Raw genomic sequence first — 15,069 nt, forward strand, 5'->3', positions numbered from 1 at the left:
CGTTTTTAAACGTGCGTCAATGATGTTTGCCTTGAAATATGAACAGAAGAAGGCACATAACCTGCTCCCCATAACGATTATTGTCCTGAAAGAGGAGAAGAGAGGAACAGACAAAAAGGAGACCAGAAGTAGGACAGACAGAAGCAGAGAGTAGGACAGGCAGGAGCAGAGAGTAGGACAGGCAGGAGCAGAGAGTAGGACAGGCAGGAGCAGAGAGCAGGACCGGCAGGAGCAGAGAGTAGGACAGGCAGGAGCAGAGAGTAGGACAGGCAACAGCAGAGAGTAGGACAAACAGGAGCAGAGAGTAGGACAGCCAGGAGCAGAGAGTAGGACAGCCAGGAGCAGAGAGTAGGACCGGCAGGAGCAGAGAGTAGGACAGCCAGGAGCAGAGAGTAGGACAGCCAGGAGCAGAGAGTAGGACCGGCAGGAGCAGAGAGTAGGACAGCCAGGAGCAGAGAGTAGGACCGGCAGGAGCAGAGAGTAGGACAGCCAGGAGCAGAGAGTAGGACCGGCAGGAGCAGAGAGTAGGACAGACAGGAGCAGAGAGTAGGACAGACAGGAGCAGAGAGTAGGACAGACAGGAGCAGAGAGTAGGACAGGCAGGAGCAGAGAGTAGGACAGACAGGAGCAGAGAGTAGGACAGGCAGGAGCAGAGAGTAGGACAGGCAGGAGCAGAGCGTAGGACAGGCAGGAGCAGAGAGTAGGACAGGCAGGAGCAGAGAGTAGGACAGACAGGAGCAGAGAGTAGGACAGACAGGAGCAGAGAGTAGGACAGGCAGGAGCAGAGAGTAGGACAAGAAGCTGGACAGGCAAGACAGACTGAGATTTTGAGCAGAGCAGTAAACTGTGGTATCATCTGCAAACAAGATCAAATTAAGAACATCAGTAACATAACGTTTGAATATTATTTATATATAACAAAAATAATTTCAGGCCCAAAACAAAGCCTTGTGGCACCCCACAACTAATTATCTGCTAATCAGACTTTACTCCCTTTAGATGAACATATTGGTAAACCTATCTGATAAAAAAATGTTCCAAAACTCTTCCCCTAAAGCCATATTGTGTGGTCGATGGGATCAAATGCTTCTATAAATCCAAAAATAATCCTATTGTATGGAGTTCGATCTAGGATATATTTTCAACCAGATTAACAGCTGCCATTATTGTGGACCTGTGTGCTCTAAAACCAAACTGATGCTCATTTAATATATTGTTAACTTCAATACAATATTAGAAAAAGCTTCAGTTGTAGTCATCTGGACTCAGTTTGAAAAAATAGACGTTTCGACTCTCATCCAAGAGTCATTGTCAATAAAAGAATTTAGGTCGAGAACTCCGATATTAATACTGTTCTGTGGTAAGACCCGCCCATTGGGCGGAGCCTTCCTGAAGTAGAAAGAGTTGTTGGTTTCAACAGAAACTCCCCCTTGTATCTACCGAGCTAGCCTATTCAGAATCTTAATGGGCTATTAGAAACCTCTTTGTCTTTGTGAGACCCTGGCTCAACCACCCTGAGTACCTGATTAGCATTTGAATTCCCTGGTCCTTTACCTTTCCAGGGGTTCAGTATCCCATTATAAATAACAGGAAGATTAAACCTAAGCCCTCCATTTCTGTTTAAAGAAGGTCTTTCTTTTTTAACAAAAATAGCTTCCTTGACTCCTCTTTCAAACCATCTTTTCTCCCTGCTTAAAACCTTCACATCACCGTCTTCAAACGAGTGATTAGAGGCTTCAAGATGGAGATGCACGGCACTCTGAGGTCCTGAACTTGTATTTCTTCTGTGCTGATAGAGCCTCTTGTGTAGAGGCTGTTTCGTCTCACCTATGTAACGTTCTTTACAGCTTTCTTCTCTGCATTGGATCGAATAAACTACATTGCTCTGTTTTTGAGTCGGCAACTTGTCCTTTGGGTGAACCAGTTTTTGTCTTAAAGTGTTTCCTGGTTTAAAATAAACAGGGACTTCGTGTTGTCTAAAAATTCTCTGCAGTTTTTCCGACAGGCCAGAGACATAAGGGATAGAAACACCCTTCCTTCTCTGTTCAGTTTCCCTTTTGTCCTGCTTCTTGGTTCTCTTCACTCTGTTGAGAGCCCAAGCGGGGTAACCACAGGCTGAGAGGGCATTTCGGACATGTTTTTCCTCTTTCTTCTTTCTTTCTGTTTCTATCCCTTATGTGTCTGGCCTGTCGGAAAAACTGCAGAGAATTTTTAGACAACACGAAGTCCCTGTTTATTTTAAACCAGGCAACACTTTGAGACAAAAACTGGTTCACCCTAAGGACAAATTGCCGACTCAAAAACAGAGCAATGTAGTTTATTCGATCCAATGCAGTGAAGAAAGTTGTGAAGAACGTTACATAGGTGAGACAAAACAGCCTCTACACAAGAGGCTCTATCAGCACAGAAGAAATACAAGTTCAGGACCTCAGAGTGCCGTGCATCTCCATCTTGAAGCCTCTAATCACTCGTTTGAAGACGGTGAGGTGAAGGTTTTAAGCAGGGAGAAGAGATGGTTTGAAAGAGGAGTCAAGGAAGCTATTTTTGTTAAAAAAGAAAGACCTTCTTTAAACAGAAATGGAGGGCTTAGGTTTCATCTTCCTGTTATTTATAATGGGATTCTGAACCCCTGGAAAGGTAAAGGACATTCAGATGCTAATCAGGTACTCAGGGTGGTTGAGCCAGGGTCTCACAAAGACAAAGAGGATTCTAATAGCCCATTAAGATTCTGAATAGGCTAGCTCGGTAGATACAAGGGGGGAGTTTCTGTTGAAACCAACAACTCTTTCTACTTCAGGAAGGCTCCTCCCAATGGGCGGGTCTTACCACAGAACAGTATTAATATCGGAGTTCTCGATCTAAATTCTTTTATTGACAATGACTCTTGGATGAGAGTCGAAACGTCTATTTTTTCAAACTGAGTCCAGATGACTACAACTGAAGCTTTTTCTACTATGGAACACGCCTGGACGAATGAGGGATTACACTTCAATACAATATCTAACCTTTTAACAAAAAATATTTTATTATATTTATTTTGTAATATTTTTGGAAAATTGGGAAAGTAAAGAAATCGGTTGATAAATACTGTAATTGTATGAGGGATTTTGATTTTCTAATTTGGTTTGGGACAATTCCTGTATTTTTTTTTTTTTTTTTTTTCAAATCACAAATAAAGGTAATCAGTCTGCAATACAATCCAAAATATGTTTTACTATATACATATCGAACCCATTATTATCCATTTTTTCAATACTTAATTTTCATTTGTTGGGTTTGAAAAATATATATTAAAACCTTCATACAGGACCCCAATCTTCATTTGAGGGGGCAACTTGTTTGGCCTATATTTACAAAATAATCCTTAAACTCATTTTTAGGCCCGAGCCCCAGCAGGGCGGAGGGCCTATTGCTCCCGCAACGCTGCCGAAGGCAGCGTTGCAACTGTCTTACCAAACATGCGGGCGCAGCCCGCATGTTTGGTGCCCCGTCGCCCCTGGCAAGTACAGTGAACTAGCCCATGCCGAAGGCATGGATCATGCATACTTACTCCTGCTATGACAGAAATAGTCAACAATTAGTGAATGGGCGTAGCCCATTCACTAATTGTTGACAACAGCAGCGCGAAGCGCTGCATTCCTCCAAAAACCCTCCTGGCATCGTCCCGTACGCGAGAATCCATGCCGCAGGCATGGGCCATGCTTGTATCTGCTCAAATCAATGGAAGTCTATGGGGAGTGGGCGGGGCATCTCGACGGAATAGGGACTGACGAGCGCGTAAGCGCTCGTAATGATGATTCCACCCCATGGCGGCATCGGGAAGGCTTAGAGCTTTCAAACGATGTATAATTTGTTGTTATAGTGAAAACGGCTATATTGTTTTTGCTAAAAATATTATTATTATTATTATTATTATTATTTTTCTTGTTCTTCTTCAGCGCTTTGAACTCTAATTTGACCCCCTGAACATGCTCAAAAACTCACCAAACTTTGCCCAAAATTCAAAATCGGCGAAAAATTTTGTTTTTTCTGGGCCATTTTTTTTTTCGTTAAAAAATGGCGCGACAGCGCCACCGACAAAAGTCAAAATACATTGCGCCTATGGGAGACGCCCCGAGGTCAACTTTGTCGTAAAGCTACGAAATTCGGGACACGCATTCCTCTCGTCATTGTGGCCACGCCCCCAGACTTACCCTATGGCTGCCATCTTCCTTTGAAAATGAAAACACGCTGTGTTAGCCATTTTGTTCACGTCAAACTTTGACGAACTCCTCCTAGGGCGTTTTGCCCACCGACTTCAAAATCGGCGTACGTCCTCTGGACAAGTGGGGCATCTAAAGTTATTCAATTTTTTGAGATACCTTTTACGGTCTGTGTGCGGCGCAGCCGCAAAGTTGGACAACTTATTTTGGAATATTGCAGATCTAAAAATTGCTCCCATTTGATCAAAAAGAGTCCGATTAGGACCAAATTTGAATCAGTTCTTAAACTTTCTAGTTTGGACCAGTTTATGATGACAAAATTGAAATGGGCGCGATAGCGCCCCCTACAGAGTGACCTTTAAATTAACATTGAAGGTCAAAAATTAGTTTTACCAAAATTGTCTAAACTTTACCCAAAATTCTATTTTGCCGTCCCGATCACAAAAGCCAATCACAAAAATGCCTTATTTTTTACGGCGTAGTCGTAGCGATGACAGAAACCTTCCATGTTATCCCTATGGGAAAACCACCAAATCTCTCAAATTACCACATTTTTATGTTTTACACTTTAACGAAGTCCTCCTAGTGCGTTTTGCCCACCAACCTCAAAATCGGTGTACGTCCTCTAGACAAGTAGTGCATCTAAAGTTATCCAAATTTTAAGGATAACTTTTACGGTCTCTGTGCGACGGAGCCGCAAACGTTTCCCAGAATTCTGACTATTTGGCCTTCAGAGTGGCCTATAAACAATAGAGTTTTTCCAAATGACATGATATTTTGAACAAAATTCTAATTTGCCATCCTGATCATAAAAGTATGAGAGCCAAAGTCATATTTTGTACGGCGTAACCGTAGCGATGACAGAAACATCCCATGTTATCCTTATGGGAAAATCGTAGAATCGCTCAAATCACCACATTTTTACGCTTCACACTTTAACAAACTCCTCCTAGGGCGATTGTCCGATCAAGTTCATATTTGGAGAATATCATCTACACAAGCGGGGCATCAAAACTTACCCATATTTTGATTCTAAGTGCTACGGTCTCTGTGTGGCGGACCCGCAAATATATGTCAGAAATGGGAAAACAGCGAAATCTCTGAAATGTTCACATTTACGCTTCACACTTTAATGAACTCCTCTGTGGGCAATAGCTCGATCAAGCTCATATTTGGGGAAAATCATCTACACAAGCGCGGCATCAAAAGTTATCCATATTTTTATTCCAAGTGCTACGGTCTCTGTGCGGCGGCGCAGCAAATTTGACTGACACTTGTGTTCATTTGCACTGGATTGGCCATGTCCAATGTGTCGCCGTCTGTCAAGTTCTTTTTTTATTCAACACACAATAAGGGCGCCATCTTTATCAAGTCAAAAGCGCAGAGTCGGAAGGCCGGCGGCCCGCGAGGGCCGTTGGATGCCGCTTGCGGCTTTAATTTCATCATTGCCTTTGTTATAATTAGGATATTCTTTATTATTATGTCTCCTTTGTATTAAACCATTCAGTACTTTCTATTTTCCCAGGATAATTCATTTATGTTACATTAATAATTTTGTAGTGAAATTTCACATAAAACATAGGGGGGTTTTTGCTTAGAAAAAGTACATATGGGGGTGACTCACTGCTATAGAGCAAGTATCAAAGCACCTGTATTGGATGCATACATTAACAGTCCAACAATAGTCACATTGTGTACTACTTAAGTGTAATACCTCTTTAATGAGAAAAAACATTTTGCTGTATTTTGTCCTTAAACACAAGAGTTTTTAAAACAATCTTCACAAGTAAAATTGTATTAAAACTAGTTGCATATGCTACTATGAAACGCCAGCGCACTTCTACCTAACAACACTGATATTGCACCTTTGCGGGTACAAATCATTTCTTTCACCGCTACACTTTATTAACTTATACTGCTGCCGCCGTCGTGGCGCTCTCCCCTCCCTCTTCTATAGTCTCCTCTCTAAATTACAGTCGTACTCTGAGTTTTGGAGCGTGTAATCCCGGTGGGACTGAACACGGTGTAGCACGGCCGGACGCCTCCTTCTCCAGAACCTACAGTGTGATTCAGAGCTGATCCAGCAGCTCAGTCGTGTCTGCCTCCTCTTCCTGTCTTTCAGCTTTAGAAGACCCTTTCAACAGCCGGCCCCCCTCAAACCCGCCTCCGCCCCCTCCTCCAGCCAGACACAGCTTCGTGGACCTGTCCTCGTCTTCCTCGTCGTCCTCTTCCTGTAACTCCTCATCCTCGTCCGTCCCGAGCCGCCCGCACAGACCCTGCTCCGGGCACGAGCACCTGCTGTTGACCCCAGGTGAGTGTGTGACCTTCAGCCTTAATTCATATGTTCAAATCAAGGTTGGGTTTATTTAATGGCAAAAGCTATTATTCTGAGCTGTTTCCCATGTGTCTTATTGTTTGAATTTGTTTCTGGATATTGCTAACACGTTATGGAAGTTGTTATTCATGTTTTAGCTTCTTTCTGTTGTTATGATGAGCATGTAACGTTGTCTCCTGCCAAGTCAGTCCTCAATAAATCTAATTTAATCCCATCATAACATTGGAATTTTGGCTAAACATGACTTGCGTAGGATCCAGAATACACGCTTTAAAAAGAGTCTGGTCACCATTTCCTCTGGCTCGCCCCGAGTCAAATGTAAACCTGCAATCATATGTGTTTATTTATTATTATCATTATGACGCTTGTGAAACAGAGGAGCTCATTGTTCATTTGTCATTTAAAACTAAAGATTGACAGAGTTTTGTGCTTCGCTTATTGATTCTGCAGAAATCCACTGATGTTTTTCAGTCTCTGATATTCTTTTTTCCTTTTTTCTTGTAAGCAGCTAATTTTGTGTTGATACGGACAGACCATGCCTGTCCCTGATTGGCTAATGTACCTGTCAATCACGCCCATCTGAACTCGAGAAGATCTGAACAGTGAATAGACAGATATTATTCTGGATTTTCAAGATGATACTTCAATTGTCTAAGCAAAATGGGCTAAGCTTAAATTGAGTGTATCTGAGTTACAAAAAGTATCAGTTAAAATCAAGCAAAAACTAAAAAGTGAACAATGTCTTTATTACTAAAACATAATATCATGCCGCTTCTTTTGCATCGCTTTTTCTTCATAATTAATCTACATTTCGTCTTGAAATCTCAATCAAAAAGTTTTTCCATGGCTAAGAAACAACTCAATACAAAATAAATATCTGCAGTAGAAAAAAAACTACCAAGACCAGGAAGTAAACAAAGCACATGACCAATGCCAAAGAAAAAGCACCAGACAAAAGCGCTCACCTGCTGTTGCCCCATGGTGAGTCGCCAACACTCGCGCTCGTACGACATGACAGACGAGTATTCTGGCTGTCTCTGTGGATTAAGTGGAGTGCGGTGTTGAGTGACAGTTAACCAAAGGGCTGCCTCTGCTCCTGTTTGTTGTGATGTGCAGACACAGTGTTTGACATGCTGAACAACGCCGCTCCTCTGCCTCCGGTCCGGCGACACGCAGACAACATGAAAGGCTTCCGAGGCTGCCTGGAGCACGACCTGTTAGCCAGCAGCCAAGGTACAAGTCACTCCACTCAGCTCTGACACACTGTTTACCATGCGCTGCGCTCTGGGCCCGAGTTAAGACGTCTGCAGGTTTAGTCGGGCAAGAGGGAACTTCTGGAAATCCTTCTACAAAGTGATATGGAAATGTTATTTTAGTGTTTTGGTGACGAAGAATCAGTGATAGTTTTTTTCATTTGTTCATGCTACTGCTTATGACGTGCCTTGAAGAGGTAATTTACGCTTTACTGAAGTTATTGTTCTTTAAAGAGGAACTGCGTCACTTTTCTTGGGTGTGGGGTGTGCAGCCTGCGTGTTTCTATGGAGGTGTTGTCTTGGAATGTTCTACACTACGGAATTTATCTATTTCCAGATAAAAATGTATCTATTCCCAGTAAAAAAGAACAAATCTTCTATTTTTATTACATTTTTATTGATTTTACTGGACTATACCTTTACGTAGAGTGTACAGTTGCATTTGGCACACATCATCCCTTCTTTTTAAACTTATGAGCAGAACATCAAACAGTAGCACACAATCTTATTGGTTTAACAAAGAAAAGCTTTTCCATATCCTCAAATTTCACCATTTCTAGTCTTGAAGTTTAAATAAATTTCTCCATAGTATAGATATAGCTATATATTTTTTCAGAACAATTTCAACCTGTTACGGAATAAATGCCATATCTATAATTTATTCAGTTATAGCCATAAAGTATGCAAGGAAGGAATAATGCAAAATAAGACGTAAGACTATACGTTTTTACGTAGTTTTGGCCGGAGTGCCTCATATGTCCCCAACAGTTCGGATTCAGACCTAAAAGACCTTGAACCCACTGAACATCTGAAATATTGAGTGCACTGTATGTTCCATTTGAAGCAGGTTAATGAATGGATTTTACTGCAAGAAGCTTGAGCCTTTGAAAGTGAAATTGGCCTTGAACACCAGGGTACAACAAAAGGACAGGAAAATGAGTCTATTGTGAAAGGCACGGGCTCAATCAGCCAGAGAACATGGCATGATGACTTTTGCAAATGTGTTTTTCAGGTCATAGATAAGTTCATTTGTAATTTTTAAAGCGTTTGTAAAGTATTTGTTGTAGGATAGCAAAAGGTTATAGGTTTTTTACCAGATTTCTAAGTATTTACTTCCTCCCACTCCTTTTGGACACAATGCGAATCATGTTTGACAGTTACTCATGCTTGTAGCATAAGAGCATTTCAACCTGGAGAATGAATAAGTGATAGAAGTACATATATATACATGTATACATGTATATATATATATACACATACGATGAGCGATGTGCAGAAGGTGCAGTGCAGCAAGAATCTTCCCTCCAGAGCTTGTGTAATTTACAACACCATGTCAAAGTGCTCACTAATGTGTATAAATATTGGAGTGAGATGAATGAATGAAAACATTAGATGAATACCTTTAGGATGTACTTTTGGAAGCAAACAAAGCTATCACAAAGAAATGGATAACACAGAATTAACCAACTATCAAAGCTTGGGCTCAAATGAAAATAAAGGATAAAAACACTTGAACCTGCACATATATATTTTATGCCAAATGCATAAATGCATAAATGTGCCAGACCTTGTACCGTCTAGACTTACTTGTTATGTGTGATTGTTTTCCTGTTTATATTTCTTGTTTTGTATAAAAAAAAAAAAAAAATTAAAAATCTAATTGCTCTCACTCACATATATAATGCATTAGGAGCTGTTCAAGAAGTGGAGCTAATGCAAAGCTATATTCCATTTTAGTTTAACTCAAAGTCAGAAAGTCTGGACCACATTATGCAACATATGACAGCTATTTAAGTGTGCGCTACTTCTCTGGCTCCCGACCATAAAGCTGAGAGTCTTCTTACAGTTTGTCTGTTGGACATTAAATATATCCTTTGTGTGAATGTAATAAATCACACTGAGACTGTTTTCTCGGGAGCCTCTAAACTCAAACGTGCAGTACTAAACAAAAAGTCTTTGACTAAACCAGAACTGCCCAAAGACATTGCTTAAATAAAAGAGAAAATCCAAGTTCAAAGCAGGACTGTAAAAACTAAAAAAGACTAAAGCAGGTGATAAGGCTAGAATAGAACCCTGCATATTTACAGCAAGCCTAGAATTATGGGAATCAATTCTAAGGCTTAAACAAAATCTGCAAAATATTGATTATTGTCCAAAACCCCATAAACAGTAATTCTGTATAATTAACTGATTGTAAGTAATAGTTTTAAAATCACACTTCAATATCATTTTCACTGAACATTTAAATTGAGTTAATTTTTCATAATGGCGCAATTTTGACTAATCAACACTTTCAATCTGCTCAATACTAAACTCTGCCTTCTCTCTCTCTCTCTAGTGTCCATGGAGAGTTTGCAGGCCCCCGCTCGCCCGCCCAAGCCCCTGCCCAGGAACATCCACTCAGGGAAAGCCCACCACGGCCTGGAGGCGGAGAACGTGGACGCCAAGATCGCCAAACTCATGGGCGAGGGCTACTCCTTCGAGGACGTGAAGAGGGCGCTGATGATCGCACAGAACAAAGTAGATGTGGCCCGGAACATTCTGAGGGAGTTTGCTCTTGTGGCGCCCAGACTGCACCTCTAGTGTAAGGCCCCCCATACCCCAACTGAACTTTTGAAGTGTTTGGAGTCCCTAAACTGAGCGTGTTTTGCGCTCAGCTGTGCCTGTGTGTGGAGCCACTTTAAGGGCTGCGTCAGTGGGCTCTGGGGACAGTGATAAAACAGACATATGTGTTGGACAGATGTTTACAGTCAGCCTTTCTGCTCTGCTGCTGCTCTGGTCCACTCACTTTTGTCCTGGGGCTCGTAATATTGCTCCTCCACCTGCCTCTGTGGTCGCTTCATCACCACCAGGCTGTGTCATAACAACATGGGAAGTTTGGATTCAAAAGAGACACATTTTCACAGCCTCGATATGTGTGTTACTGGTATTAATAATTTACATTTTACACATTTATATTTTCAGGTTATGAAATGAAAAAAGAAAAAGGCAACGATGCTGTGCTTGTATATGCTTCAGCACAGCCTGCGTGTTCTCACCTCCCATGTTCTTACAGTTGATGGGTTTTGTTGCCTCAAAAACAAGTGTCATAAATGTTGCTCTTATGATGTCGATGTAATCTCGTCCAGGTTGGTTCCATAGCAAAAGAAAATTGAATGTTTTTTCACCACTCATTGAAAACTCATCGAACACTCATTGTATTCACTCTTGAAAGAAAATGTGTCCAGTTGACAGAATTACATTTTCTTTTGCTACTTTTATGATAAGCATATGGACACGTGACAAGTGTTAGACAAAGTAAACAGTGTTCATGATGAAGTGAAAATGTGTCCCTTTGTTTTGTACTGACTGCTCTGAAGGAGATGTGTGTCTAACACTGTCAAGTGGAGATTTTCCTTTCACCATCAGTGTGACAGAAGCAGTTAGTGCTGTTCTCCAGTAGGTGGAGCCAGACTCCATCTCTTCCCAGTGCCCTGCCAGTGCCCTGCCAGTGCCTGCCCCTGGTGAGTGTGTCATTAGAGAGCAGACTGTTTGGCTGGAATCTAGCTCACTTGTAGGACTTAACAAGGTCTGGTGAAGCGGGAGCCTGTGCCCACAGCCTGAGGAAGCCTTATTGATCCAGTCAGTCCCAGACCTGAGCAGAAGCAGTTCAGACTGGAGGTGGGAGGGTTGATTTTGATTTTGATTTGATTTTGTTTCTCCTCCTGGACCAGGGGATTAATCAGCCAGGGCCTTTTTTAATTACTTCCCTCATGCGAGGACTCAAGCCTATGAATGTAATTGTTCTGCTTGGTGGGAGCCGTACCTTTGTGCGCTCCTCTCAGGCCTCCTCTGCCCTTAAGTGATTAACTCATGGAGAAAAGTGTTCATTTTTTTTTATTTTTGCCTGTGTCTCTACGCCGGTGCCTGCATTTTTTAACATGACTGGAGTGAAGAGTGACTGAGCGTGACAGCCGCCATGAGCAGAGAGAGCGGGAGAGAGAGGGGGGGGGCTCTTGCATTACACACCATCATAGGCCACATTCCCCTCATGTGTGAGCATCGGGACAGCTCTCGATAAGCTCCATGCCAATAAGCCATCTCCCCTCACATGGAAGCTAACGGACTGCCTCACGTCTATGCATTTAGAGGACTGACACACAGCAATCTTATTTATGTTCATATTGTCTCGTGTTTCTGGTGAGCACAGGAACGCGTGTCAGTCGTATTGTCTTGCACAGAATAACAAACATTGCCAAAATCAGAGTTTACCGCTTTTGCTGATTTGAAGTTGGCACCTCCAAAATCTGGCACAAAAGTCAATAATATCAGACAGACTTTCATTAGTTTTTGTTTTGGAACACGCTCGCTCACTGTCTGGGAAGATCAGATTTCTCCCTGGTTTGTTAATCCTTTCAGGAAATCTTTTAATCACCTAAAGAAATGATAATGAGGAGTCTTTCATTGAGATAAGATTCAAATATTTGACTACACCAAACTTAGCTTAACTTCTTATAGAGTTTTATCATCATGCAGCCCCCTAATTATTATTATTATCATTATTATATGACTTTACTCTCTCAGCCACATCACAAATCCTAATGGTCAACTCTTAAAAAACACTTCTTCTGTGCCATTTTTTTACCATTTTATTTTTGTATTTAAAGGTGCACTGTGTCACTTTCCTGGCAGGGGGTCCGACACCATCTTGTCCTCAGAGAACGCCTGGAATGTTCCGCAGTATAGCATTAAACTTGTCTTATCTGGCAACGATTCAACTACAGGCGTTTTTATTGACACGCCTCTACTCAGACCCGGCCTGTAACTTGACCCTGGTAGCGCCACCTGCCGGTTTCCATGGAGATAGACCAGTTTAAGACCGAACCCATCTCAGGGAACAGATCCTCCACCAGAAATGTTACACAGTGCACCTTTAGATTGATAATCATGTGGTTATGGTGGGGTTTTTTTTTTTCAATATAAATGATACAAACGTTGCAAAAGTGCCACTCGTTAGACAGTTTAAGAAAGTGCCTGGTAAAGCAAGTACAATTTCGTAAACATATTCATGCTTTTCAAACGGTGCTCTGGCCCTGACACTGATGAGATTTTACTCCCTCACACTTTACGACGGAGCAGCATAGCAACAGGACACAAATCCGACCATTAACCGCTCAACAAACACAACAATCCGAAGAATACTTTACGCTTTAGCAACGTACCAATCTCGTGCCGTTTTCAGATGGACAGACCACTCTCCTCAGACTGATCCGTCTCTTGTTTGGCCTTTATTATTCGTTTCCACACTCGGTGTACAGAGCGCCCGCAGTCCTTTGGTTGCCTCTGACCCACTTTCACCTCCGCTCTTTCATTTTCCTGGCACCATTATTAGCCTATCAGAATTAATTTGCGATGATGCATTAGGGGCGTTCTCCACAGTGGTCGCCCCGTTTAGCCGTTTGATTAATTTAGGGACGCGCCGAGCAGATAACGCTGGAGTGAAATGAAAAGTTTGGGGCTGGCTGGTACATAATTACAGCCGGCGTCTTCATATTTCCGTGCTAATATCCAGCTCCGGGTGCGACCTCTATACCTTGCGCAGACGTTTGGGGTCGTGCAGGATGTCAATAGTGGCAGGCTGTGGTGAGTGCTCAGTGTAGTAAAGAGCCTTAAGCCACACACAACCTATTCTGTCACATTTCAGAAGGTTTGGACACTTTTGAAACATTTTAACGCCGTACGCCTGGTATTTGAAGTAACACGAATACAATTTTGACCTGACGAGATACGGAAAGTACTTGAGGCATGACTCTTCACAACATAATGCGTTCTAAGTTCTCATTTTATATACTATGGGCTTAAGTGAGGTAAATGCGAAAGGGAGAGTGATATTGGCAGTGGAATTATACGGTTTAACTGACATTTTTATCCAAACTGATTTATTCATATATTCTTGTTCCTGGGTCACTTCTGTACACCACATTTTTACAGAGTTTGGTGCAATTTTGAGAATTTTATGAGCAAGAACGTTTAATTTCTAAGATCGACTGCATGTTATAAAGTTCTATCTCCCAGAACCAATCAGAACATAGAATGCATTTAAATTGACCAATCACAGAAGCCTCATCTACAGGTGATGCTTAATCATTTAACTTCAGCATTTAGAGTTGACCACAGGACCAAGTGTAAGGTTCTATCTGCAAATGACCACATACTTCAGGAGACATCTGCGAAATTTCATAAAACAAATTAATGTTCTCAATTTAGCCCTTCCTTATGGTGAATGCATGTTATTTTTGCTTTACAAGTGCTTACAACCCTGACCCAGATACTTCAGGAGACATTATGGAGCTTGTGCACTCAAAAAATAATAATCTTGTACCTTATTTGAAAAGGAATTCTTCACTTTCCCCGTTCGTCTCTGCTTGGAACTTTAAAGTGCCGCACCACTGGATTGTGTAGATTTACATATGTTTATTTTGGACCGCAGACAGTCCACAGAGAGTTTGTTTGTGCTAATGAGCCGGGCTGAATTTTAAGTCTTGAGAAATGCACTCTAATCTTCTGTTATCATTCACAAACACACACTCCAGAACTCCCCCAGACAATATACCATTTTTACAGGCAAAATGCTTCTTATTGTTATTGTAATAATGTGAAATCTGGTAGCATTCCCCTTTAACTTACTGGACTTGGCTCTGGCGGTGACGACTTCAAGAGCAGTATTGCATTGGAAGTGGCCTTAGGTTGTACAAAGCGGTTGTCTTTTTTTCTAATTCCATTTTTAATGTGCTCTGGTGATAAAGAACATGTTGATTATGTAAAGCATAGAGTATTGTGCAATTAATTTATACTTTCTTAATGCCTTTTTTTGTCTGGATATGTTATTTTCATGATTAAGTCAATTAAAAAAAAGTCTTGAAATCCTGCTGCTGCTACTGGTGTTGCTTCTGATGTTTTTTTATTGTGTCTCTTTCCCAGGTAAATCTATAGATAATATTTATTGGTAAATAATAGATTAAAATATTGAGTAGGTTCATCCTGCTAGATTCAGCTTGAGGTTAATTAGCCCAAAGAAATATCTGTGTTTTTTACTTTTCAATATATTATTTTATTCTGATACTTTGGTCAACGTTGGGCCTTGGACACAGCACTACACACTTTTGAAGTTAATTTAGAATAGTACAAAAAATATACTTTTTATGAGCTTTTTATCTATTCATAAAGATTTTCCTTCAAGGTTGTATTTTAAGTGTGTGTTTGAGTAATCCTATCTCATCCTTCATTTGAGGCAAGAGCG

General features: G+C 41.4%; 1 protein-coding gene across 1 annotated transcript in view; it reads left to right on the forward strand.

Annotated features, from left to right (window-relative positions):
* The window catches only part of cblb (Cbl proto-oncogene B, E3 ubiquitin protein ligase), a 76,671-nt gene extending 65,971 nt beyond the window's left edge, over positions 1-10,700 (forward strand). Inside the window, exons 17-19 of the mRNA XM_072446805.1 lie at positions 6,325-6,513; positions 7,654-7,770; positions 10,129-10,700. Of these exons, the coding sequence (XP_072302906.1) occupies positions 6,325-6,513; positions 7,654-7,770; positions 10,129-10,373 (551 nt within the window). The 3' untranslated portion in view covers positions 10,374-10,700. The remainder of the gene's footprint in view (positions 1-6,324; positions 6,514-7,653; positions 7,771-10,128) is intronic.
* The last annotated feature ends 4,369 nt before the right edge of the window (positions 10,701-15,069 follow it).

This window comes from Eucyclogobius newberryi, unplaced genomic scaffold, assembly GCF_026437365.1.
Source record: "Eucyclogobius newberryi isolate DKJ021-1_F unplaced genomic scaffold, fEucNew1.0.hap1 SCAF_15, whole genome shotgun sequence".
NCBI classification, from domain to species: Eukaryota; Metazoa; Chordata; class Actinopteri; order Gobiiformes; family Gobiidae; genus Eucyclogobius; species Eucyclogobius newberryi.